This window comes from Chironomus tepperi, unplaced genomic scaffold, assembly GCF_022539635.2.
Source record: "Chironomus tepperi strain 1889 unplaced genomic scaffold, CSIRO-AGI_Ctep_v1 contig_298, whole genome shotgun sequence".
NCBI lineage: Eukaryota > Metazoa > Arthropoda > Insecta > Diptera > Chironomidae > Chironomus > Chironomus tepperi.
The window spans coordinates 2,101,411-2,129,255 of NW_027226420.1; the positions used below are offsets into that span (position 1 = coordinate 2,101,411).

The 27,845-nt window shown below is 32.8% G+C and overlaps 4 protein-coding genes across 6 annotated transcripts; 3 read left to right on the top strand and 1 right to left on the bottom strand.

The window, feature by feature from the left end:
* Positions 1-30: 30 nt before the first annotated feature.
* On the top strand, positions 31-2,220 carry Arfip (ADP ribosylation factor interacting protein arfaptin). Its single transcript, XM_070642612.1, has 8 exons — positions 31-159; positions 228-429; positions 490-678; positions 753-863; positions 1,060-1,236; positions 1,312-1,496; positions 1,569-1,670; positions 1,740-2,220. The coding sequence occupies exons 2-8, from the start codon at positions 267-269 to the stop codon at positions 1,782-1,784; spliced, it is 972 nt and encodes a 323-aa protein (XP_070498713.1). The 5' UTR covers positions 31-159; positions 228-266; the 3' UTR covers positions 1,785-2,220.
* Positions 2,221-3,065: 845 nt separating this feature from the next.
* LOC139092389 (FERM, ARHGEF and pleckstrin domain-containing protein 2-like) lies at positions 3,066-24,315 on the top strand. Its single transcript, XM_070642745.1, has 15 exons — positions 3,066-3,176; positions 4,002-4,475; positions 4,562-4,892; positions 4,958-5,081; positions 5,146-5,389; positions 5,464-5,598; positions 5,659-5,684; positions 5,771-5,845; positions 7,357-7,463; positions 7,645-7,953; positions 22,183-22,505; positions 22,579-22,884; positions 22,942-23,530; positions 23,598-23,749; positions 23,807-24,315. Exons 2-15 carry the CDS (start codon positions 4,293-4,295, stop codon positions 24,119-24,121), a joined length of 3,219 nt encoding a protein of 1,072 aa, XP_070498846.1. The 5' UTR covers positions 3,066-3,176; positions 4,002-4,292; the 3' UTR covers positions 24,122-24,315.
* LOC139092388 (uncharacterized) lies at positions 8,202-20,589 on the top strand. The gene has a single exon (XM_070642744.1). It carries the CDS (start codon positions 8,479-8,481, stop codon positions 18,625-18,627), a length of 10,149 nt encoding a protein of 3,382 aa, XP_070498845.1. The 5' UTR covers positions 8,202-8,478; the 3' UTR covers positions 18,628-20,589.
* Mpi (mannose phosphate isomerase) lies at positions 24,300-26,552 on the bottom strand. Of its 3 annotated transcripts, none has more exons than XM_070642747.1 (4): positions 26,410-26,552; positions 25,851-26,336; positions 25,396-25,791; positions 24,300-25,337 (listed from the first exon to the last, which is right to left on the bottom strand). In XM_070642747.1, the coding sequence occupies exons 2-4, from the start codon at positions 26,217-26,219 to the stop codon at positions 24,909-24,911; spliced, it is 1,194 nt and encodes a 397-aa protein (XP_070498848.1). In that variant the 5' UTR covers positions 26,220-26,336; positions 26,410-26,552; the 3' UTR covers positions 24,300-24,908. The 3 variants fall into 3 exon arrangements, with proteins under 3 accessions (XP_070498848.1, XP_070498849.1, XP_070498850.1); XM_070642748.1 differs by having other exon boundaries at positions 25,851-26,296; positions 26,410-26,546; XM_070642749.1 differs by having other exon boundaries at positions 25,851-26,256; positions 26,410-26,527.
* Positions 26,553-27,845: the final 1,293 nt, after the last annotated feature.

Genomic DNA, 27,845 nt, shown 5'->3' on the forward strand with positions numbered 1-27,845 from the left:
AGACAAAGTGACTGTTTTGTTAGTTGGAAAATAGGCAGCTACGAGATTACAACAACAATAAAAATCATTGTGAGAAAATTTTGTTTTTCTAAAATTTTGTGATGATATATTAACTCGAATAAGTTCTAAATAGTATATATTTATTAAATTATATATAAAGTAAGTAATGCACAAATAAGCACTGGAATTGAACTTGAAGAAAAGTGAATTTTCATCAATTTTTTCAGATTTTCTCGAAGGAAAAATTATTTGCCGAATATCCAATAATGACAGAACAACAGAAATCAATCCATCAATTACTTAAGGAAAGCTCATCATCTGAAGGATTTCAGCATGAAAGCAGTAGTAGCGTTGTTGTCATGAATGATATGAAAACAACAAGAATAATTCCAAATAATTTATCTCTTCGGACCAATCCGTATAATCAAGGTTTGTAACCCATTAAACTTCATATTTAATGCATTAATATTTCATTAATCTATTTTACAGATACTGATAATGCATATATATCAAATCCCCATACACCTTTTAGTCCAGTATTAAGTCCATCGCAAGAATTTCTCAAGAATGGCGCTACTAAAATAGATACGATAAAAAATTGGGGTATATCAACTTATAAATGTACTCGACAAGTGATTTTGGAAAAAGTTGGTAAAACAGATCGTACAGCTAATACAGGTAGCATAAAATTTAATGACTTTTTGCGTTTTATGTGCTATACGTTATTAATTTTTAATTTTTATTTGTCGCAGAACTTGAGCAGCAAATTAATGATTTACGTGATACACAACGGAAGTATCTCTCAATTTTACGTTTGTCTCGTACATTTAACAACCATTTTCATCAGGTCGTAGCTACTCAACGTAAGTTTTATCTTACTGGATCTTATTTTTATGTCTGGAAGTGTATTAAGTCATGCCAAAAAGCTATTGTCTGGATATGCAACAGTCATGATTGTGCAAAAACACGATTTTTTTTGGATGACATATGCACGAAATTTTTTTTTACTGGATCTAACATGCAACAGTAAATTTTATCGAATTTATCAATTTATTTTAGATGCTCTTGCGGAAGCCTTTTCGGATCTTGCACAAAAGTCACCAGAATTACAAGAAGAATTTTTGTACAATGCAGAAACTCAAAGGAATTTGACAAAAAATGGTGAAATTCTCTTAAATGCAATCAACTTTTTCATTTCGTCCGTTAATACGCTTTGTAATAAAACAATTGAAGACAGTAAGTATAGATCATCAAGTGATCCAGTGCAAAAAAACAAGTTCATGTTAATTAAATAATTAATTATCATTTTAGCGTTAATAACGATACGTCAGTTTGAAAATGCTCGAATTGAGTTCGATGCGTGGCGAGGTGATGTTCAAATGTCTACCGGACCAGCAAATGAAGAAGTGCAAAGAAATTTTAGTAAGCATAAGGAAAGTTATGAAAAATTAAAAGCTGACGTGATGGTAAAAATGCAATTTCTTGATGAGAATAGAGTAAGTCACATGTGCTGATTAGATAAATTTTTGATTATTTCTAATATGATAAATTCCTTATTGTGTCTGTAGATCAAAGTCATGCACAAACAAATGCTGCTTTTCCATAATGCAATTGCTGCTTATTTTTCCGGAAATGCTACCTTACTTGAAGCTACAATAAAGCAATTTAGCGTAAGTTAACTGAATATTTTGGGTGTGTCTAGTGACTCATACTTAATTATAATCTTTGACTTATTTTAGATCAAGAGCCCCAACTCAACAAGTTCATCATTCCTCGAACATTAAGATCTTAAAATCTAGAATAGAATTGAATTCAATAATCAATGAATTGCTGCTTATTTATTAAACATATAATTGAATGAATGGTGGACATGAAATCATCTTGACATATGAATCTTCATTTGAAAGGAAGGAAATATTTAGATTTTCTAACAAAAAAAGAAGAAGAATTTTATTTATTAATTCCATATATCCAATTTTTCTGTTATCGACACAAGTGTAATTTTTTATAATGAAATTACCATACCAAAATGATGAGAGGAAATAATTGCTACGTACTTTTCACGCTTTTATAATCTATTATACACAAAGTATATCCAATTTTTATCAAAGACAATTTGGACTCTTTTAAGTTAGATAGCTTAGTTAATATTAAGAGCTACTTAACATTTTAATTTAACTAAATTATTACAAACAAAATCGAAATTTGCTAGTCTATGCAATTCCTGAATTATTATTTTTAATTCCTTTAAACCTTATTTTAATGATATTTGTAACATTTATGTAAAACGGTCTCTTTTTGAGTTAAAGCAAATAAAAATATCAATGTAACATATACACAAATTGCAACCTATACTTTATGGACATGCATTACTCAGATAGTTTCTTAATTATATGTAGGTTGACTAGATTTTTATTAACAATTACAACAACTCAATGATTCATTTAAAATTCACAACTCTAGATAATTGACTTAATTATAACTGTTTTAAATGAATTGAGCTTAAAAATTGTATCAATTCATTTATAACCGACATTTTGAATTTGAAAATTTAAATCTTCACGAAAAAGGGTGTGAAATTGATGAATAATTTCATATTCTTTTGTTTTTTCAAAGAAATTAGACGTGTTTTGAGAAAAAAAGGAAGTTTATCATTTATTTTACTCTCTTTTACATCAAATTGCAGCTCTAGAAGTAATAACACTGTCTATAAACGTCATCAGGAGTTATTTTCGTCAAAATAACATCAACTAATTGCGGAAATTCGATTTAAAAAATCAACATACAAGACAAACAATTGTGAAAATTAACATTTGAGACAACATGAATCTGTCATACAGAACAGGAAAAGCGTCTGCTGTGTTTAAAGGTATAAATGATAAAAATTCTAATTTCACCACTAAATAAGCAATATGAAAAATCACATGAATGAAGATATTCATCATGTATAGTATTTTCGTCCTTTGAGGATTACAACGAGTAGCACTACTGAAGAGATAATAAAAATAACGATTGCAAAACATTCAAACTGAGCAACATTGAGCAATGACTTAGTCCGTCTGTGTATTTTCCTTCCCCCAAATAACTTGAGTTTTTTCTGCTGAGAAGATGTAAAAAATAATTTTATTAAAATTTCGCGTTATATCGAAAGTAAAGCTATTAAAAATAGTCAAAAAGTGCGTATAAGTATATTAAGTTATGAAATTGAGTGGTTTTAAGAGGAATTTAATAAAAATAAAGGAATAAAAGTGAAAAACATGAAGTGCAAAAAAATAACACACCCTTTCTCTCAACCTACGTAATTTTTGATATCTACATTATTTGCACAATTATAGCTAATTATTTTGACATTTACCGATCGTTTAGCTCATAAAAGTGCTCATCTGAAAATTTTATTAGTCATATTGATGAATAAATTGGATAAAATTAATTTTTTCTTCACAGGAGGTGAAGTTTATGTATAAGAATGTCCAAATATATAGGTCATGTATAGTTTTGACTATATAATAGGACAATCCTCCAGAAACAAAACAAGTCTCACTAGAAATTAGAATCATTTAATAATAATGCAATCAAATTAATTGCCATACTAGACACAATCAGAATTTTTCCTATAATTTAATAATCCAATTTTTATAATTCAATTAAATTTCCATTAAAAAAAAGTATCTTTATCAAAATTGATGAATGAAAAAAAATTGTTTAAGAGCAATGTTCTCTATGCGAATGCGTAGAAGATATCTTTCTCCTTTATATACATATATATGTCGATGATGAGCACAACATAAAGGAAGAAAATAAAAATAAAAATAAGGAATCATTCATACATCTTGAGAGAAAGAAGAAAAACGTAACAAGAAAAAAAGTATTTCCTTTGTGTTCCTCGTGATGTGCAAAAGTGAATCAATGAATCTTTATTATTATTATCATCATACTTATGTGCAATTTATCTAATTTTTTTTTCTTTCCCTTCTTGTTTCCTATATATTTGTCATTTATAGTGTAGTTGAAAGTTTATTGGGGAAAGGAGGTTTAATGATGATAAAATATATATGTATACACACATGAATAGATGAAATAATTTGTTAAATTGATAAAAGTTTAAAAAAATTTATATATAAAACGAGTTAAAGAGAAGGAAATAAGATAAAAAATTATGGATATTCTATAGTGATCGTTATTATTGCAAAAGACATTTTGTGTTACTCGTTGGCGATTTTCAAAAAATCATTAAATTCATAATAAGAAATTTATCTATTCAAAAATAACAAAATTTATTGGATGAAACAAAAATGTCTCTAAATTCATTGGGTACATCGAATGGTGGACTGCCTAGCAGTCGTATGACACATTCACTTAGTACACCATCTGGAGTTGATGGATCAGCATCGACAAATCATACGCGTGGAGGCGGTAAAAAGCTCGCCGTTCGCGTACAAATGCTTGATGATTCAATGACGTTATTTCAAGTTCAGGTATGTCGATCTTTATTTGATTATTTTCTTATTCCGGTTTTTCAATACTGATACTATGATGGCATGTAAAACGTAAAAATTTTCAGGCAAAAGCACTAGGAAAAGTATTATTTGAACAAGTCTGTAGACAATTAAATCTGCTCGAAGCGGATTATTTCGGTCTAGAGTATACGGAAAGTTCAACCGGCACTAAATATTGGCTAGACTTGGAAAAAACTTTAAATCGTCAAGTTGGATTTTCACTTATTGATCCAATGTTAAGATTTTGTGTAAAGTTCTATGCAAATGATCCGACACAACTTGAGGAGGAATATACAAGATTTTTATTCTGTTTACAAATCAAACGTGATTTGGCTACAGGAAGTTTACAATGTAATGATAATACAGCGGCACTTATGGCTAGCTATATCGTTCAAGGTAGTTTACATTATCATTTCTGTATACCGAACAGATTAATATTATAATTTATACAAAATTTACAGCATCTTGCGGCGATTATTCTTATGAGGACTATCCAGACCATACCTATTTATCCTCGTACAGATTTGTTCCTCAACAGGATCAAACACTGCAACGAAAAATTATGGAAAATCACAAGAAACACATGTTAGTTATTTATTCATTAAGTTCCATCATAAAATAAGCTCATAAAACTTAATTATTCTTATAGTGGACAATCTCCGGCAGAAGCAGATTTAAATTTGTTAGAAACAGCACGTCGCTGTGAATTATATGGAATGAAAATGCATGCAGCAAAGGATCATGAAGGTGTTCCTTTAAATCTATCGGTTGCTCATTTTGGTATTGCTGTTTTTCAGGGCATAACTCGTATTAATACATTCTCATGGGCCAAAATTCGTAAATTATCATTTAAACGTAAAAAGTTTTTGATAAAATTACATCCGGAAGGATATGTGAGTTGTAAAATTTTCAATTTTATAGACTTTATTATTGATTTTTTTTTATGTTATGTCTTCATTCCAAATAGGGTTACTATAAAGACATTGTAGAATTTTTCTTTGATGGACGAAATGAGTGCAAAAACTTTTGGAAGAAATGTGTCGAAAATCATGGATTCTTTCGATGTCAAGCAGTTCAAAGTATTCCACGACGAAAGACAAGAGTAAGATTGATCCTTGAAAGGTTAGACTGAATTATTAATGAACCTTTTTGTATTTTGCAGGTATTATCTCGGGGAAGCTCTTTTCGGTAAATTGAACTCATCAAATTCATTTAAATATTCATATCCATTACATAATAAATCTTTGAATTGTCATTATTCTTATCCATAACAGCTACAGTGGAAAGACTCAGAAGCAAATTATCGAGTTTGTTCGTGAGAATTATGTAAAACGTCAAACTTTCCAAAGGTATGAAAATTTGATTTTTTTTTATTTCCTTCAACCCATATTCGTAGCCATCTTATCTTTATTACTTCTATATATGTAAACATCATTCTTATTTTTCTTTCTTATCAGAATTATTATGCCGCGTCTTATGTTGCAATTAATACATATTGTATTTGATAGAAAAATAATAATAATTATAATGAATTATAGAATTCACCCATATTTTTTTTTTTTGATAAGACAAAATTTATGTAATGTGTTGTAGGCAGGGCCATTTGATTTATGTGCCAATTTAATTAACTTCTGAACTTATTCTAAATATTTCACATTTTTTTCAACGAGCTCACTTATGCCGAATAGCACTTATCGGTTAATTGATTAAGAATTCAGTCACATGCGAGCATGACTCTGATTTTATGTTGGATTTGACACCATGCCAAATAACACTAATCGATTAATTGATCAAGAATTTGGTTTGAAGCCGGTGTGACTCTTCTTGAGGCTGGACTCGAATTTAATCTGACACCATGCCAGAGAAACACTAATCAGGTTCAGCATGCCAGTGTTATGCTAATGTGTTTCACCATGTCAGTGTGACTCTAGCTTGACCAAGTCAGAGTCACGTTAGTCTGTCGCACGATGTCCGTGTCACGCCGACCTGGTTAGCATCACGCAAATCTAGTGCACCATGTCAATGTCATGCCGACCTGGTGCACCATCCCAGAGTCACTCTAGCTTGATTCCGGATTTTGGATTGATTAACCGACTTGTACTAAGTGGGCTAACTCCATTAACTCCATTAATAACTTAGCATATACAGTAAAAACGATTTACGCACAGGAAGCATTAAAATTTGTGCAAATTTCAAAGAAATCTAGCTGCTTTACAAATATTTTAGGAGATATTTTTATGAGCTTAAAATAAACACGTCTGAAGAGTGATAATAAAAAGTTTTCGTAAACAGATTCTTTTTTTCTTCATTTTGTGATTCATGAACACATGCATAAGTATTGTCAATGATTTGTTTATAATTTGAAAGTAAATTTTATTATTCAATTTTGTTATAGTTTATTATTTTTATGATTTATAATGATTAAGTGATAATGTTGTGTGTGAAAGAAAAGAGAAGAGGATTTTTATATTCTTATTTTAAGTTTTCAATGATCGATTAAGTTTGTTTCGAGTGAATTTTAAATGATAAACAACTAAAATAATAAGAAAATAGCAAATTCTAAATTTAAATTTAAATCTAAATCGATAAAACCAAAACAAAAAAAATTAATTAAAAAAGTTGACGTAAGGATGAGAGAAAAATAAGATTAGATGGACATCCAGTAATTAATTAATTATTAATTAAGGCAAAAAAAAAGTTTCTTATTAGCTATTTTGTTATATATTTTATGCACATTTCAGTGAAAAAAATTTTCTTTATCCCAAAAAATATACAAAATGTTATTATATTAAGGGGTCGATCATATTTGTTATATTTTTATCATATTTCAATGTCCTCTTATCTTTTCTTGTCCCCGTAGGTCTCAATCGTTTCGTCAGAGTACATTACATGCAAGTAAAAGAAGTCAATCACAAAATGCTGTTAATACAAGCATCTCAGCACATCCTTTACTTCCTATTGAGACCGGTTTGTATTATTTATTTGTTTATATTTACATTTTATAGCTGCTTATTTATCTTTTATATGTTCGTCTCGTCATCATGTTTCGATATTTCCTTTAGTTGTTATCATAAAATTATTTTTTGTTATTATCTATAAAATGAACATGCATTTACTATTTCCCATTTTTACTACATTTCCTATATAGCGGAATGGGAGGCTCGCAAGAACAAAGACCAGAAGACGCCTTCTCAGAAGATGAAGATGGAAGTGGATACGGAGATAATTCACCAACAAGAAACTCCTACCCCATACAATCGGGCGATAACCACAACAGTGGAGAGTTATCAGATGACGAAATCGGAGGATCACCTTCGCCGCCCGAGCCAACAAGCGGATTCGAGTCTCTCTGTATCTCCAGCGGTGACTACTCCCCCACGCAACATCATCAACAATGCGCAAGAAGTCGGTCGGGTTCATGTGCTTCCAGACGATCGCAACAACTTAGCCAATTCCGGTGAGTTTAGTCACTGCTCTTATCATCTTCATTTAATTATTTTTATTTTACACACATATTTATTAAACATAATTAAGTTTAAGAAGAACAACCAAAAAATTATTATTAAGATCAATACACATATAATTTTTATATATAAAAAAGAGAATCATATCGGATAAACATGACAGATAATCGTTATTACTTTAGTTGATGCATCATTATCTCTATATTGAGTACACAAACTTATGATTTGACATTATATGTATGTATAATTAAGTGGCATTATATCATCTTAAAAGTGTATATATACCGAAATATATGTTTGATTAATATGCACTCACACTTATAATAGCACGGAGCTTCCATTCTCATGCCAACACGTCCCCCAAATATACTCATCCCAACAATACATCCACCATCAACCATTATCAGCGGCACCAACACTTGGTGGATCGCAGCAATTCTACACTGGAGACAGAGGCGTCTTCGACCAGTCGCGAGAGTATACCGGACACTTCACGCCATTACACACTGGATCAATCAATGGATCATGCCACATTAGCCCGTTATAACAACACGAGTACCTATTCGATGTCTAATGCGTTAAGTAATAAATTTGACGTTAGTACAGGTACAGATCTATCAGACATCGAAGACATCGATAATATAATTTATTCCGATATAAATGACTTACATAAGTTGCAAGAACAACAGCAGCAACAATTAAGTAGTAGTAATAATAATAATAATAGTAATAATAATAATACTCAAACTATTCAAACACAAACTTCAAGCGATATTAATAGCTATGAACGTGATCAAGTTCTAAATGATGATATTGATGATGATGATGATGATGATGAAATTCAACCTTATGTTTCAAGAATGTCGTTACAGAAAATGACGAGTAGTCAACCATTAATCATAAATAATAACGACTTATATGCCACAGTTGATCGTAAAGCAAAAACTAAAGCAATTAAACCTCTTTTAGTGACAGACGATAGTGATATGGGTGACTATCGTAGTAAATCCGATATGAAAACTAATGCCAAAAATTATTCGAGTGAATTTATAGACAATAGTATTAGGAATATAACAAATGTACTTAATAATATTGAAAATTATCAATATCAAGCTAGTCTTAATTATAATAATGATGGAAGTTTGTCAAGTTATTATCCGAAAGATAACGATTCACAATTTCATTCAAATACGACACATTCTGATCATTTCTTAAGATACGAAAACGGTTTTAATCGCGTTAATTCTAATTCCCTACCACGTCCTACTGAGATTTCATGCATAGAATCATTAGATTCATACGATAGTCATTATTTAACACATAACGCTTCAATGGGTAATTTAGATACAAACTCAACGCTTCACTATGCTAGCTTAATGAAACCTGATAATCAAATTTCATATTATGAATCACAATCAACGCCTCGAGAATACTCAAATAAAAATATTTATTCGACATTACAAACAGATGATTATGAAGATGATGTTGAATACTCAAAAGACCATGAATTGTATGATTTAGAGTATAAGAAACCCGAATATGGTTTTATGACATCTGATAGAGAATTTCTTACAAGTGATCGAATTGATTCGCCAATAACCCGTTATGATGATGATTTTAGACGTTCAAATTATGAAACGAATCGTAAGTTCTCTATGGATCTTAATGAAGATTTTGAATTACCTGAAACGAAAGTCTATTCGTCGAGTTATCCAGGAACGACATATAATACAATTGATCAACATTTCAAGCGTAACACTTATTCGCAATATGAATTCAATGGTTCACAAGATCTTTCACATGATAGTTATGAGTTGCTTGAGAAATCTGATGATGATTTCTATTATAAATTTAAAACAAATGCAACAAATGACCATCATGCAAGATCTTGCTCATTAGATTCAGGAAATTTCATTTCTACTGATTACGAAAGTGATGAAGAAAAGCATGGATATGGTAATAAATATCGAAATTCATTCGAGACAAAGAGTCGAAGTGCTGCTGATATTATGAATGATTTCTTTCTGTTTGATGACCCAAGAGATTTGCCGAAGGAAAAGCTGTGCGTTAAATCAGATGGAAGCTTTTATAAACATGTTAAGGAAGCGATGGGAATACGAACGTCAAGTCAAGAATCACACAGTGAATTTCATGATTCAAAATTATCAAAAAGTAGCAATTCAAGTAAGAAATCAAAAGATAGCGTATATCATACAGATAGTAATAAAAAGTCAAGAGAGACATTAAAGAGTAAATCTGGTTCTGACTATAATGCATCAAGTCCAGAAGAGATTTTCCTTGTTGGTGAGCTATTGAATCGAAATAACTACGAAATGCCAACTACGACAGCTAAAAAGACAAAAAGTCTCAAGAAAATGATTGAAAATAGTTCAAGAAATTCAAGTCAAGACTCAAGAAGTGAATATTATGAGACAAAAGGTAATTCACAAAGCTTTGACGATGAATCTTCACAGCCAAAAGTATTGTCACATGACAATCTCGTAATGGAAAGCTTCGATTCCGCTACTAATTTCGATAATCAAATACATTTTTCAACATTTCCAAGCAACCATAAAAGTAATTCAACCGTTAAAACCAGTCATGTACAATCAATTAGCTTACAAAATGTGGAAATTGAACGAAATGTTAAAACTTATTCAACATTTAAAAATTATGCACAAACGCCAAAGTCAAGTACTCTTGATGGTTATACACCGATTAAGACACACATTTGGCCTGAAGAAATTGAAGGCTTACAGACAGAAGTTTCTAGTGTTGATCGAACTAAAAATTATCGTAAACGCTCTGACGGTGAAAATAACATATTTAGCTTCGATAAAGATAAAATTGAATCACTAACGTCATCTCAAGATAATGAAAATGTCATATTTGATAAACCAAAGAAGAGTCCGGATTATCCATTGACACCTGAATTATTGTCTGAATTTGATAAACAAAAGATTGAGTCACCTAATGCTAAGCCTAAAATTGTAAGCAGAAAAGAAGAATTGATGGCAAAGACACATTTTGAAGAATATAATCCAAAATTAATGATAGATACAAAGATTCAATTACCATATCCGCACGCAACGGTCGAGAGAACAAAAAGTGACCCGAATTCGCTTGCTAATCGACCTAGACTTACGGCTAATTCACGTCGTCATACGCTTATGCATCAAAAATCTATAGATTTAACTCCCGCTGATTCTAGTGAAGATGAATACCTTTATAAACAAATCCCAAGTGCCCCACCAGTCATTAGAAATCATCCTCATTTTGAGCTTCCACAAAAATATGATCCAAGTATCAATTTCGACTTGCCACCAAACTTTATAAAAGATTTTGCTAAATGTAGTGCACTTAAGGAGGATATTCCTTATGTCTTACATAAACGTCATATTATGAATGGAACAGCACCGTCACCGAATCGCTTTCCTAAGCCTAAAAGTCCAAAGTCTCCAAAATCACCAAAGAGCCCGAAATCACCTAAAATTGATAAAGCAACAGGAGAAGTTAAATCAACTTCCCAAGACTTTCTATTTACTAAAAATATTGATTTATCAAAAGTTGACATAAATACACTTGAACAAAAGGAACCGACAACGACAATTAATTTGAGCAGTCCAAAACGTGGAATATCGAAGAAATTAGATCCAAAAACATTGGAAGCTCTCAACAATAAATTAAGTCAAATTGAGAGTGACTCAGCAACAAGTTCCAATAGTGCTCATCGGCCAGTACAGAAGCCTGACATTCCAATTATAACGAAAATAGATCCAGCGACTATAAAGAAGGAAGCAATTTTGTCAGGAAAACGTGCTGTGAAACCACGAACTGGTCAAATTAAAAATAAAAATCATTTAAAGACTCGATCTAAGACAAAAACAAGAATCACGTCATTCTCATCAGATGATGAAAGTATTGATTCCGATGATGTTTTTGGATCGGCTGAAGCAATGCCAACAAAAATGGAATTCAGTCCACCACAATCGAGAAAAGAAATCGAACCAATTTTGAAACATGAACACAGTAAACTTTCACAAGCTGCGTGGGCAAGAGGTCAAACGATGAGCTCAACAGAGGTTGAAGGCTCACCACCACAAGTTCGTAAACTTGCTGATCTTGAAAATCGATATCATACTCATAAATTAGATACAAACTTTATGACATCATCTGAATTGAGACGAATATCGGAACGGTCTATATCGATTCCAAGTTCTGAAGAAGATGCCAATCAAAGTACATTGAAATGTGAGCCACAAACTGAAATTTATAGAACAACTGAGAACTTGGCTGAAATTGTAGACGAGGAAGAGCCAATAATGAAATCTGATATTGATTTGATAGATAAAGAAGCAGTTCCAAATGTTAAAAAAGAAGTCATTCCAAAAAGTAAAGCAAAAATACTCGAGGAACTAATTGATTCATCAATAATAATGCGGTCAAAAGGTCATGCACCTGTTCTATTTGCGCATGCAAGATTAAATTTATCAGAAGGTTCTGCATTTGCATCATTGCAACGACAAACAGCTCACGATTCACCAACATCTGGTCGTCGAGCTAAAAGTCTTGATACACCTGTCATTTCACTCCATCGTTTACCACCAATGAATGCATTCTCATCAAAAGATGACACAGTTGCATTTGAAGAAGAAGCAGAAACATTGGAAATAAAGCATTTAGATAGTAGTGGAAATGAGAAAGAAAGTCAAGATTTTATGGTATGCGAAAAAGCTATTTCACCATTGGAACCAAAGCTTGACATCGTTGAGTCATTTGTTGTCATTGAGGAAGATGAATTGGAACTGCTTGATAGATTGAAATATATTGAAAAGATTACTTTACAAGGTGTCAAAATAAAGGAAAAACGGAAGTCCCGTACACAAACTAAAGGTGGAAATCAATTAATACTGGAAATTCCAAAATACAAATTTGAGCCATTCAGTTCTGGAAATAGCTCATTGAGAACATCACCAGCTGTAAGTCGTGCAAGCAGTGCTGAAAGAAGTTCATCACAAAAGAAAAGTGATACTGCATCTCCAACAAATACTTCCAAAAAACCGCCTATAAAACCTGGAAGAAGTGACGCAAGAAAGTCACCAAAAATCGACAAAGCTGGTGATAAGCTTAAAGTTCCTGGTGATACTTTACATCAAGCTGGCACGAAAGAACGTTCAAAATCATTGGAAAAAGTGGCACCAAGTCGTTTAAATATTGCAAAGGAACGAAAATCAATAACAGAAGAAACGGAACTTGAGAAAATAAAACGAAAAGAACGTCAACAGAGACTGTATGAGTCAGCAATGAAACAGACAATTAATATGTTATCGCCAGTTAAAGATCAATTACCGCCATTTCCAATAGTTGAAGATAAAATATCAGTTAAAAAAGAGGGTGATAAAATAATTATAGATGCTGAAATTAAAAGTAAGCCGGAAGATCACGTGCTAATAGCAAAATCCCCTCGGAAATTAGATAGTTCATTAGCAAAATTTAGTCGTAGCTGTGAAGAAGGTAAAAGTATTGAAAAATTGGACAAAGCAAATCGAAGTTTTGAAGATCGTAATAAATCATTTGAGGATTCTGAGAAGTCTGAGAAGTCATCTGAGGATGCAACTCAGAAGAGTATTCTCACTAAAAAGGAAGAATTAAAGCGTGAAATTGAAGGTGCTGTTGTACATAAGAAAATGACTGGTAAATCAAGAAGTTTAGAGAAGAAAACAGAACAAACTTCATTTATTGAAGCCAGAAATAAGACAAAAAGCTTAGATAATTATGCAGATACCTATGAGCCTAGTTTTAGATTAGATCTAACAAAAATTAATCAAGAAGTGAAGGAGGCACTAGTCAATAAAAAAGAATCAGAACAGAAGCAGACAAAAGATGAAAGAATTGTGTCAAAAGCAACAAGCGTCGATAATGGTAAAGTTCAGCAATCTAAGCAACATTATATTGATAAACGTGCAATATCATATCCGGATAATTATAATGATATTGACATGCAAGCTGTTATATCAGAACGAAGAACTTTAGACTTTATGAAGAGAAAATCGGAAATGGATGAGGAAAGCTCATTGACATCAGTTAGTGAAATTAAGGAACAGCCGACTGACAGTTACTTCTTTTCGCGCATACCAACAATTGAATGTAAAGGCCCATCACTGGAAGAAGAGGAACGATCAATAGAAATGCCGCCTAATGTTCATGCCATTGTACAAGAAGAGGATGATGAAGAAGATGATGATGACGACGATGAAAATGAAAATAAGTCGCAAAAATCATCTGAAATGGCAAAAAAGCTTGATCGAGATGACCTGTCTGACTTGACAAAATGTACGGATGAGAAAAGTAAACAAGAGCAATTACTATATCAAGCAAAAGCAGCAAATAGAAGAAATTTCCTTAAATTGAGCATTGAAAAATCAAAAAGTTCCGATTCAAGCATTGATAGAGACCCAACAAGACCAGAAAGGCAGGATTCTAGCACAAGTAATAAAGAAAAAAGTTCAGTTGAGGAAGAATCAAGTGTAAGTTGCTCAATAGCAAAGCCATTGGGTATTTCAGAAGATTATATTGATCCCAATGAACAGAAGAGATGTAGAGAGTTGTTCGATACCATGCTTAAACTTGAGAAAATCGAAGAAGAAAGTCGACTTCCGAAAAAGTCATCTCCAACTTTGGAAAAACAATTTCCAATCGATTTAGGATCTGGTTCTGATTTAGATTATACAGATCCCGTTGAGGAAAGAATCTCAAAAATATTACAAAGTAACGACCATGAAATTAAGTTAGTCAAGCCAAAGATACAGAAGCCTCCAAGAGATTTGTCAGCAAGTAAAAAAGTAACAAGAACAATTCCATTTGAAGACTTGTCACAACCACCTGAGCAGCTGCAAGCTAAATTAAATTCTCATAAATATTTGAATGCTACAAACAGTGGAAGCTCATTGGAATCAAAATCAAGTGTGGATTCAAAAAGTTCATTAAGTGTGGAATCGAAGGAATCATTTGAAACTGAAAGTAGTTCAGGATCATTAGGAAAAGCACAAAAACGCGGTGATCTTGCTCAGAAACAAATGCAATCTACATTTAAGTCATTCCCAATTGAAAGCTCAGGATCATCAAATGAAGATCCAAACTGGCATCCGGACAAGGAAACTTATGAAAACTTTGATATTGTGGAATCTCCATCGGATACAGGTGGTGAGGAGCACACAGCCAAAGAAAGCGACTCTGATTATCAGGAAGATCCAACTGATTATCAGCAGCCATATGCATATAGTTCGGAGACATCCAGCACTTCAACTTTGAGTGTTAATGCAAACTCATTAGGAACGCTTGGATATGGAACAGGATTTGCAATTGGACGGACATTATCAAGGATTTCAGAAAGAAGTACAAATTCAGAAAAATCAAGTAATGAGGAAAAGACAAGCATTGAAGAAGACATTAGTGCACATGAGGAAGGAATTGAGGAGGAAATAGAGGAAGAGGAAGAACGTTCTGTAGCCTCAAGTGATCATCAAGCAAGTATGAGTTCGGACATTCAAAGTAATTCACATCAAGCTTACATATCAGATACCGATCGTAGAACATCTGCAGAAATGCCCGACATTCCTTGTGATACAGCAGCAGCAGAAAGACTTGCTGAATTATATTACAAAAATAATATGAAAAAGACCGGCAGATTCTCAGTATCCAATGTGGAAGAAGGCGAAAGTAAGAATCGGTTAAAAACTGATATTCTAGCAGGTTCGGGAAGTAGTCAGGAATCTGAAGATTGGCCATTGCCAGAGATTCCAGATGACTTCCAAAATGAGCATCAACACTTTTTGGATCGAATGGGTGATAAGCCTATACCAAAAACATTCTGTTGGCGAAATAGCACATCTGGAATTCAGTCACAAGACTCGGAAATATGGCCATCTCCACCGTCAAGTGTCATTGAAACTCCTGTTATCGAAAATGTTCAAACGTTTTACATGAATGAGCCGCAAAAAGCACAACCAGTCATAATTGAATCATTTCCTGATGCACAAAATGATGACGAGGATGATGATGAACCAGACTATGCAGAAGTTGCTGAAATTGCACCAGATCTGCCGCGTAAAGATTATGAAATTGAAATTCCTGGACCTAATGTTGCATGTGATCCAAAAACATCACCAAAGATTTCTGTTATTCTACCTTATGAAGACTCATTTTTCATGTCCGCTGAACCATTCAAAGCTTCTCCAAAAGAAAAGAGTGGATGTTTCGAGTCACAAATGGCATCAGCAAATTGCTTAAAATCAACACTGAGAATTTGTGCTCCAAAGCCTTTAACAGGATTGAGTCATCAGCCTAGAAGTCCAGATAAAGTAATTATTACACAACCAAGTCGAAGCAATTCCAGTGCACTTCTGAGTCCTTTGTCTGAAGACGAGTTCATGCTTTCTGATGAAGTATTCAGTCCTGGCACAGTCAAGATTGAAATATCACCAGATAATGAAGGTCGATTGATGGATTTTGGATTCCAACAGAAATTCTCTAGAGGCTCAGATACATCAATTGATGATATGCTGTCAGCATCATTAAGTACATTGGATGATTCACGTCGTGGAAGTTTAGAACCGAGAAGATTAAGTAGTGGATCATGTAAGAAATGTAGCGGTGGAAGTCACTCTGAAGAAGAAACAAGTTCATTTGGAACTGACTTGGATGGAACTGTTAAAATGGGAATACCAGCAAGGAGATGCACTCATAGTTCACATTCTGAAGACACGTCAATTGGATTAAGCTTGTCTGAATGGTCAACAGGAACAAATACTGTACGTCAATATGCAAATTTGTCAGGTTCCGATAGTATTTCAGCACAATCAAATCCATCAAATGCAGTTAAAAGCGAAAAATCAAATAATACAAAATCAAGCGTAAGTTCCATTAATAAATCAACAGAAAGCTTGAATGAGAAAAGCATGAGCCTATCATGCGGAAAGAATCTTGCATATTCATTTGAAAATAATCATTCTAAAGACCCTAATTCTGACACTGACAAAATCACATCATCCGGAACAAATGATGAATCAACATTAACATTGACTGAAATGGTTCACAGTATGACTTCTGAATGGTCAACAAGTACAAGTCAAACACTAGTTGAACATGATTTTAATAAAAAGCAACAAATTGACCAGAAATTTGTTGAAAAAGGCAAAACAGCAATTGAGTACATGCCACTAAAACCACCGAAAAATGTCAAGAGAGTTCCACCATCACCGAGTGATAAGTCAAACGATAACATTGTAGGAATTCATCAAACTGTTCCCAAACCAAGTGTTGCTCCCGAGAAACCAAAACCACTTGTCAATACTAAGCCAATGATGGTAAAGATTCCACCAAAAATTGTGGATGTAATTGAAAAACCAAAATTATATCCAAAACCAAAGGTACCACCACCACCCGTCGATAGTTTGGATAAACCTGATTTAATTCCTGAAAAGTTCAATCAACCACAGCAATGTAAAAGTCAAGAAGTATCTGAATCAGAATCATACAGTGATAAATTATACAATCAAAGTGAAAAGTTGACTGAACGATATCAAAGTCAAGAATTTTCACCATACACAGCAAGCACGTCAAAGCCACTTACAAAACATCACAGTTACGACGATAAAACGTTGTCAAAATCACAAATTCGTGAATATAAATCATCAAAGGTGCGTCAAAGTCAATCATTCCATGAACATTTATTATCGTCAGATTTAAATAAGATTGAAGAAGAGAAGCTAAGCTCGTCGACAACAACACATACAAGTGAGACGACAAGCGAATCATCGCCAATGTTTTGTCGTCCTGGTAAATTGATAAAATGCTCACCATATTATTCGAGTAGCTTGAGCTCGGATACACCGTCAATTCATCAAGCAATCCTTAAACCACCACGAAAAATATCAATTCCAAGAACCTTAGAGCCACAAAGTTCAAATGATACAGATAGCTCAATGGATTTCCATCAGATGGAAGCAGCTAGAAATCGAGGATATCGTAAAAAGAAACAAATTCCACAAACGAAGAGAATTAAGATGGATATAGCAACAGATTATTTGGAAAGTTCAGAATGTTCTGATATTCCTGATATACATTCAAGTAGTTCCGATAATGCTCGTCGTTATCCTGATTTTGAGGAAGAAGATGAAAACTTACAAGAAGAATGTGAAGATTATGGATTTAAAATTGACGGCTCATTTCCAAGTACATCGACGAAATTCGAAACTCTCGATTTATCGGAAAATGTTGATGAAATGGGATTCCCAAAATACGATAGACTACGTCAAGTATCCAACATACCACCTCAAAAGCCTGCACGACAAAAGAAGAAAATACAACAACGTGTTGTATATCCAAGTGTTCATTATTATGGACAGGATAGTGGTAGTGGAACGGAAACAAAAGCTGGCTTATCGGATGACGTTTACTGTTCAAGTGAAGACAGCTTTGCAGCTGGCTTTAAACAGTTAAAAGCAAATTCTAACACTTCATATAAAAATATTGAATTACCTTATCCTGATTTTCTATCTGATTACGATGATAATGAAATGGGTGCGGTTGGTTATAGTAAAAAGAATGATTCCGAAAAGAGTTTTGATTCCGATGACGAAGAATTGAGTGAAAATCGAAAGTATTAAGGCATAGTAAGCAAGAATGAATTTTTTTTTCGAATCTAATCTAATATTTTTAAAAAAACAATTTTCAATTTCATTATAACGATTTAATAAATTGACAACTTCCTTATAGTAAGTATTTAGTCGCATCAGTCACGCATTAAGCACATATTTAAGATATAAAAAAAAAATTAATTAAATTGAAACAATTTTCTTATATTTATATGAAGATTTTTCTAAAATATTTGCAACGATCTAAAAAGACAAGATAAGATTTAGTGAAAAATTCGAGATCTCATTTTTGATTTAGGGGGTCTGTTCAGTAGTTACGTAACGTGGAAAATCGACTATTTGATCCACTTGCCCCAAATCCTCCTCCATACATTGTTTGACGCTCAACAAAATCTCGACACCCCTACCCCACTCCATCCCTCCATGCAAAAAGCGTTACGTAACAAATGAATGTCCCCCTAACTCAATTAATATATAGTTATTTTAAATGCTACTGAAACATACGTTATAGATTCAGCATAAAAAGAAAAAATAAATTTCTAAAACCAAAGAAAATGGTAAAAAAATCAAACATAAAAAAAATCAAAAAACCTAGATAAAATAATAGAATAAAAATAGAGATATGAGCAGAGGTTAAATTGAGTTTTATTTGTCAAATATTTGCAAGCTGCGTCTGTTTGACAATTAAATTAAAATTTTTATCTCTAACAAATATAATAATAATAATATATTCTAAATTAGAGTTGTGTTGCTAGACATAAATGCTATTTATGTTTTTAAGCTTTAAGTCTTCAAATTTTAGATTTTTCGAAATTGTTTGAATGTCAAAAGATTTGGCTTGAAATTAGTCACGTTTTAAACCAACGGCAATGGTCTAGTTGGTCACGAAGTCGGGCAATTGATTCAAAGGTTTCGAGCTCGATCCCAGGGAAAAGTGTAGATTGATTCGGGTGCTTTTTTGCTGTTCTAGTCGCACCAATTCGGTTTGTGTATTCGAGACACATAAGTTGTGGCTAGATGCATTGATATAGCTTGGATCATGCAGCGTGCAGAGTTGAGAAAAGGAAAAATGCCCATTAGATAAAAACCGTCATCACAGTCACGATTTGACACAAATTTCGAAATTTTAATTGTCGATGTATTCAAATTCAAACATAAAATGAGCATTGTCTAGCAAAGGCAGTGACTATTCACTTTTAAGCTTCTAATCAAATTACTTTTATTGAAAGAATTTGAAAGTGAGTCGAAGTGGCTCGGTGGCGGAATGGCTTAGTACTTCGGTACATAATTATTGCAACACCGATCCAGCAATCATGGGTTCGAGACTCGACATGGGAAATTTTTCATATGTTCTTTCTCTAATCATATCGCGGCTCACAACCTCTACTTGAAGGCTACAGTAATGTCATCAAAGAAGTAGTTCGGATCCTACTAAAAATTGTAGGTCTAGGTTTGATACGAATATAAACGCAGCTATGGATCTTAAAACTTTAATAATTCGAGATTTAAGAGCTTAAAATGTAAATTGCTTTTATACATTTCAACACAATTCTAATTCTAATTGATTCTTTTTTCATTCACAAATTTGAGCTCAAATTTAAAATTTTGATTCATTAAGAGAATTTCCTTTAAAAAAGTTTTTCAATCAATTATACATCGTACACATATTTAAAGAAGTGCCAAATTTTAATTTAAATTAAAATAATTTATTTTAAGACAAAATGAAAGAAAGAATTAGTTGAAAATTTTTATTAATAGGACAATTTATTTAAGAAAGAATAAAAAGTTGCTATCAACCTCTACCTAGTAGAATACAATGAAACTTACTATGATATAGATCTGCCAAAAATAAATATGAAAATTTATTCTGAGGGTTTTAAAGACTTTTGAATTATAGAAAAAAAGATGAAATTATTCTAGTGAGAATCTTATTGATTGTATGACTTTAAAAAAAAAATTATAACTGAATGTTTAATATTTAAATGAGAAAATTTAAAAAATTTTATGAATAGATTTGAAAAATTTAAAAGATTTTTACGTTTTAATTGTTTCGTTAAACGAAAATTTAATTGATAATGTTGAAAAAATTATACGGAAAAAAAGTTAAAAAAGACGTTTTTTTTTTTGTTTTTGTCGGCATTTTTGTGCACAAAAAAATAAAAATTATTAAATTATTGATGAAAAAAATTTTGTTTTTTCCTTTACATATAGCTAAATGTAAGTGGTGAAGAAATTTAAAGAATTTACATGTTTAACTGTAAAATTTTATTAATGAATAAAAAAATAAAAAATTTATTGCAAAAAATTTCACGTTGCGTAAATAAAAAAAAAAGTTCTTTAAAAATAAACATCAATATTCTTTTATCAAGACACAATCGATCATTTATGTCCAATACCAAAAAAAAATGCAATTTTTTATCGCTATCGTATGGGAATTTATGTATGTCGGTAATAGAATTTTGGAGGTAATTTTTTTTCTTCTAATTTCATGAATAGACGTTGTCATAGCTTTTTAAATTCAATTACGCATGATGAAAAATTGTTTTAATTTTATTTTTTAAGTTATCAATTATTTGTACATATAAAAAAATTTATAAATTCATATTGTAAATTGATGAAATATTAATTGATTATATTTAATTTTTATAAAATTTCTTATGTTGGTAAAGTAGCTGAATATATGGTGAATTATGAATGATGTCAGAGTGAGTCTCTATCCTAGAGATCGAAGGTGTCTCTATTCAACGTTTGAGATCAGCTCGACTCTATAAAACGTTCAAAGTCGACTCCATATAACGTACAAGTCGACTTGACTCCATATTGTGTTCTAGTCGACTCGACTCCATATAACGTTCGAGTTGACTTCGATCTCTGCCCTATCTAAAGCAGCAAAACTTCAAATTTTCTTATCAAAATCGGTCAAAACCAGTCGTTACAATGCTGTCAGGAAGCTTCCAAGTCAATTTAGCGTTTTTCCGTCAATACGGCAACTAGACGGCGCCTTATCGACTGCCTTGTGCCAATCAGATACCTTGCCTTCTTCTGTTATTGTATTACATCTGATGGGACAGCGTTGCTCAATCTATTTTGTGTCATTGCACATCTAAGTGGTAAACCGAGACCGAAATCCCACAAGGCATGCAGTTCGTGGCATTTTAAGAAAATTTCACCAGCACACTGGTGTTCCACGACCCAAAGTTTGATCAACAATGTGATAATCACATAAAAACCAATATCAAGTCAATGATCTGAACTTTAAGATGCCTCTAAAGACTCTTGACACGAGATAGTACTTAAAGTAAAAAATAAATACCATAAACATCTATTCAGCTCCTCTACCAACAGCAAAAAAAATGCAATCGAAAATTCCTTTTTATTTTGTAAACTAAAGTTTATGTTAAGCATGATGTCAAATTTTATGTATTTCTATTTTATTATATTTTTCAAAGTTTAATCCCAATTTATATCTTATAAGATCAGCATGAAAACTTACTTTGTTAAGCACAGCGAAAAGAAGAAAAAATCAATTTTAACTTAATATTATCAAAATTTTCAATTTTCCAATAGATTATCATGGTATAAATGGATCATTGGATAGACGAAGTGAACCACCGTCCTCACCTATGTCACCAACAAATCGATACGATCTGACAATTGGATCAGATAAATCAATGACATATGATGTAGCGGAAGCAGAACGAAATAATCAGAATAATTTGATAACATCACCATTATCAATTGTCTCAACTCAAAATCACAGCATTATAAATACATTAGAGAGGAGTGACACATTAAGGAAGAAATTGCCATCAGATAAGGCATACTTTATAAGCAAGGAAATTCTTATGACTGAAAGGACTTATCGACGAGATTTAGATGTAATTAATTTGGTAAGGTCTTGTTGTTGTATTAAGCTGTCTTAGATCAAATTTTTGATAAAGGTTATGTCTTTATATTTTGTAGCGCTATCGTAAAATGATTGCACCTGATGATGTCGAAAATCTACAGCCATTATTCGATTATTTCGAGTCAATGGTACAACATCATTCCATATTCTTAAGAGATTTAGAGCATCGTATTGTAATGTGGGAATCACGCGGTGATGATGTTAAAATTAGAATTGGAGATGTTATGCTTAAAAATATGGTTGTATTGCCAATTTATGAGGAATATGTTGAATTTCATCGTGAGATAATTCAACGGCTCAATGACCTCTTTACAACTGATGATCGGTTCCAGCAAATTTATAAGGAATTTGAGCAGGAGAAGGTATGGCTCTGTTTGTAGCATTTGAGAATGTCATTTTACTAACCTTGTTCCTTCCAGGTCTGCTATCTTCCATTATCAACATTCTTATTGAAGCCATTACATCGATTACTGCATTATCAAAAACTACTGGAATTGCTGCTTGAATACTATTCAGATGAGAATGATGATAAGACCGATGTGCAAGGTTCGCTGGTCATGTTATCTCGTACGAATGAAATTGTTCGTGAACAGATTGTCGAGACCGAGAATTTTGTTCTTTTGTGTGAAATTCAACGTGATTTGGCTGGTTTTGATAATCTAGTGCAAGAGGATAGAAAGCTTATAAGACAAGGATGTTTATTAAAGCATTCACGACGAGGATTACAACAGAGAATGTTTTTCCTGTTTACAGATGTGCTAATATATGCTAGTAAGCCCCAGTTCTTACAGACATTTAAAGTTCTTGGTCACGTACCAGTTAGATCTTTATTGACCGAAAATGGTGAACATAATAGCTTCACAATATTTGCTGGTGGTATCAGTTGGACTTTATCGGCAGGTACGACACATGAGAAAAATTTATGGATGGACGAATTGCAGAAAGCAGCTGCGAATCTTAAGAATAAATCTCCACAACTGACAGGATTTAGTGGAATTAAATGCTGCAGTAAGTTCCCCCTAGAGATTTTGTTTTAATTCCAATTTATATCCATTTTATAAATTAATTCTTGTAGCATCGTCTGAGGAAGGACTTGAAATGTGTGGACTGAATTCAATTACACCAGCAAATGTTAAGACTCCAGTGTCAAGAAATAATACATCACTTCATGTCTGTTGGCATAGAGGAATTACAGTTAGTTTAGAGGATCACATTAAATCATCAGATGTGAGTTAAATTGGAATTGAACTTATGGACGATATTTTATTAAATTTCTATTTTTAGAGTCAAATATCCGGATATTTATTAAGGAAGTTTAAAAACTCATCAGGATGGCAAAAGCTATGGGTTGTTCTTACTCAATTCTGTCTCTTCTTCTACAAGAGCTATCAAGATGAAATACCTCTAGCCTCATTACCGCTTTTGGGATATTATGTCGGACCACCATCAGCTCAAGATGCCGTTCAAAAAGACTTTGTATTTAAATTATCATTCAAAAATCACACATACTTCTTTAGATCCGAAAGTGAAATTAGCTATCAACGTTGGATGGATAATTTGAGAGTAATATGCATAAATAATCAAAAATTAGTACGATAAAATACAAAAATTTTAAAAGGTACGATTTAAGAATGTGAGTGACGATAAAAAGAGTATCAATAATGGTAGCTACATATCTAGTTATTCATAGATTTTTTTTAGATTACTGAAACAGTTCTTTTATATTAGCAATATTTAATACACAAAAATATGGTGTTGAACAATAAAAAAAGAAACATTATTTTAAATATTTATTCAGTTTGTCTTGTTTATTGCTTTCTAACAACTATGATTGTATCTAGTGGTGATCTACCTGAAAAATACCCTAAATACACTCTTATTGCTAACTAAAATAATATCATTTCAGGGGTCAATTTCTAAAGAGTGTTGGCATGGTACGATATAGGTACAGCACCATGTGTAACACTTTGGTATACCTGGTGTACCATTTTGGCATACCTGGTGCAACACTTTGGCATACCTGGTATACCACTTGGACATACCTGGTGCGATACTTAAGCATACCTGGTGCGACACTTAAGCATACCTGGTGCGACACTTAAGCATACCTGGTGTGACACTATGACATACCAGGTGTACCACTCTACTGTATCAGAGGCGTACCTATGCCATACTACACCGTCCCATCACCGTCGAAATATCCCCCAAGCAAAAATAACTCCTGCTTATATTAAACTAAATTCATTTTCGACCACAACCTAATCGGTTTTAAATTCATATTGACTGTATTTAGGTACAATGAGATTAAATTTGTGTTTCTAAAATAGTGGAAGTTACAAAAATCTGATAATAAACCTCAATTCAACCTCAACATGACTACATAATTTTAAAAATCATTGTACATCGCTTGATAACAGATAAAGTTATCCTCAATATCAGTTAATGAGACTTTTGGACCAACCTTTGACGGCAAGAATATGACTGATCCTCTATGGACATCAAATGTTTCCATACCTGATCCTGACATTTTTGCATTTCCAGATATGACTAGAACAATTGAGCCAAATTTGCTGTTTACGACTTCATAGTTGATGACTGAACTTGGAAGTTCAATTTTACAGACAGCAAAGTCTTCAATTGGTGGCTTGAAGAGATAAGTATGAGGATGACTGGCGTCCAAAACTGTTGGCTTGAACAGCTTGTCTTCAGCTTTCGATCCATCGTAGATCAACATGCTCAATAAATTTTCAACATCCTTGAATTTCGGGGTCAATCCAGCACGAACAACATTATCAGAGCAGCTCATGCACTCAATCTAAAATATCAAGTAATTAATTTATCGCCTTTATGGCTATTAATATAAGTATACATACACAATCACCAAAGAGATAAGCATGAGGAATTTTTGCAGCTAAATAGATAGAATCTCCAGGTTTCATTTCGATCAAGTTGAGGAAGAACAATGACAAACTGCCAACATCATAAGGAAAATCAGCTTGAATTGTCCTGAAGACTTCTGCTAATTTACTTTCATCATTTTTGAACTTCTCAGCGAGTCCATCAATGCATTTACGAATGCTAGCGTCATCAGACTTCATCAATTTGCTGTAGCATGTTTTCAGACCTTCAGCACCATTTGTTTTGATTAGATCTATATTGGATATTCCAAGTAGTTCAACTAATTCATCATGAGATTTAAGTTGCTCATATATCTCAGCATGTGGACGAAAATCACACAGTGCGAGAAAGGGTGTCAATGCAATTGCGATCTGAAAGTCAATAAAAGTCAATTTAGAATGTAAACTGGTCAATGACCTTAAGCACTTACCTCAGGTTTATGATTTGGATCTTTATAAACATCGGGGAACAATCTATGCAATCGTTCAGCTTCTTCTTTATTTGGATGGACTTGAATGCTTAATGCCTTTCTAATGCTCAATACTTTGAGAAGAAATGGAAGCTTGGGCTGTCCACCAATAATTGATTCACAATCTTTTTGAATAAATGAACTGAGATTTTCGCCACTGGATTTTACTTTTGATGGCCCAGATACATGATCTCCCATCCATAATTCAGAATAGGGCTTATTGTCATCCGCAACAAAAGAATTATCATTCAATTTAGCTAATTTTACAACTTCACTGGATTCTCCTAATTTTCCCCAATCATAATTCTTAACATCACCGAGAATTTCCATTATTTTTGAACTGTTTGTTACTGCTTACGATTAAACACTAAATACAAATTGAGAATTACGTGGCTTATGCTGCAATACTAAGGAATTTTCTAAATATCTTTCTGTTTACGTTGTCGGCTACAGATAATGACATTGTTCAAGGAAAATCAGACACGAACTAGGAGTAAATTTACAATTTTTCAATACTTACAGATTGATTCTGACTCAATATCGCTAAATACTGATTTACTTTCACTTGCCACTCGAGTAGTCGAGCATTTAATACACAAACTTTAATGAGAGACGTGATTTTTGTTTTGTTTTTATTGAGTAAAAAAAATATTAAAATTGCAATGTTTACTATGATGAATGTTTTATTGCAATGTTTTTCCCCTGAAGTTAGGCAACATTCAAAACATTGAGAATTTGAAATATTGCAGCAATAACGGGTATTTAGTTTAGAAACACGTGGTGGAGAAAACGTGAATCACTTGGCATTGACATTGGAAACGAGATGTGTGGCATATCTTATTGGTTTAAGGATGTGATGAATTGGATGACGAAATTAAAGAATGCAAGTATAATTTCCAGAAAAATCAATTAAAAAGGCTACAATCAAGGAGTATAAATAGGATGGATATACCTGTGGCTATCATCAGTAAGGTTCAGAACTTAATTCAAGATTGCAGCTACAGATAGCAGTGATAAGTGATAATTTTATTGATCTTTGGAGGATTTCTATCCAAAAAAGTCACCATCAAGTTCCAACAATAATAGAAAAAGTAAGAATGAGTTCAGAAATAGAAATGGAAACAACTTTCATTTCGCGTTCTCGATCTATTTTGCAACGTAAATAAATAAAAAAGTAACGAGTTAATTGAACTTGATAGTGAAAAGATGAATATTCACATGCCCACATGTACAGGAGAGAGAGTTTGTGATCTCTTAAAGCGGTAACATCGGTCATCATCACACACGCATAACATGTCAACATAAATCATAATTCCTGTAAATTGTTCAAAATACAGCATCGGTAGTATTTTCTTAAATGATAAATAGACGTTATCCAGACCGTTATGAATAAGTAAGCAGTTGAATAAATTTGGTTTTACAATAAGATTAGAAATAGAAGTAAAATTAGTCATAGATTGAAGTATGCGAAATACCTGTTGTATTTATCAAGTCGTACACCGGAACAATTTGTGCTTTCGGGGCATTAATCTCTGTTCGTGTTTTGAATTGATATTGTCAGTGGCGGAGGTAGGGGGACTTTAGGGTGACATGACTGGCATGAATTGCAGTTGTAGGCACACCTAAGCACATGGTAAGCCTCGACTAAAACCGTACATGGCATACGGTTCATGGTACACATGGTGCACTAGTGTGTCGCAGGATATAGGTTGCCCTTCCTTGGTTCAGTGACACAGAAGTGAACATTTGGTCCATAGATTGACAATGCTGTTGCCAGTCCTCAACTGAGCTACCATACTTAAGACTAAGCCTTAATCTGCCGATTCTGAATGTTGACCACAACTTAACAGTGATCCAACAATTTTGCTGTATCATGTCACGTAAACAAGCACCCAAAAAGCAATCACAACACCACTGTGTAATGCACAATTGACATCAGTCACGTCATCATCGTCA

What these genes read in the sequence shown, in the direction of transcription:
- LOC139092388 (XM_070642744.1), top strand. Translation starts at nt 8,479, where the DNA reads ATGGATCATGCCACATTAGCCCGTTATAACAACACGAGTACCTATTCG.
- Arfip (XM_070642612.1), top strand. Translation starts at nt 267, where the DNA reads ATGACAGAACAACAGAAATCAATCCATCAATTACTTAAGGAAAGCTCA. An exon ending in GACCAATCCGTATAATCAAG is followed by an intron (nt 430 to 489) that starts GTTTGTAACCCA and finishes TCTATTTTACAG; the next exon opens with ATACTGATAATGCATATATA. An exon ending in AGATCGTACAGCTAATACAG is followed by an intron (nt 679 to 752) that starts GTAGCATAAAAT and finishes TATTTGTCGCAG; the next exon opens with AACTTGAGCAGCAAATTAAT.
- LOC139092389 (XM_070642745.1), top strand. Translation starts at nt 4,293, where the DNA reads ATGTCTCTAAATTCATTGGGTACATCGAATGGTGGACTGCCTAGCAGT. An exon ending in TTCCACGACGAAAGACAAGA is followed by an intron (nt 5,599 to 5,658) that starts GTAAGATTGATC and finishes TGTATTTTGCAG; the next exon opens with GTATTATCTCGGGGAAGCTC. An exon ending in CAACAACTTAGCCAATTCCG is followed by an intron (nt 7,954 to 22,182) that starts GTGAGTTTAGTC and finishes ATTTTCCAATAG; the next exon opens with ATTATCATGGTATAAATGGA.
- Mpi (XM_070642747.1), bottom strand. Translation starts at nt 26,219, where the DNA reads ATGGAAATTCTCGGTGATGTTAAGAATTATGATTGGGGAAAATTAGGA. An exon ending in ATCCAAATCATAAACCTGAG is followed by an intron (nt 25,792 to 25,850) that starts GTAAGTGCTTAA and finishes ATTGACTTTCAG; the next exon opens with ATCGCAATTGCATTGACACC. An exon ending in CTTATCTCTTTGGTGATTGT is followed by an intron (nt 25,338 to 25,395) that starts GTATGTATACTT and finishes TTGATATTTTAG; the next exon opens with ATTGAGTGCATGAGCTGCTC.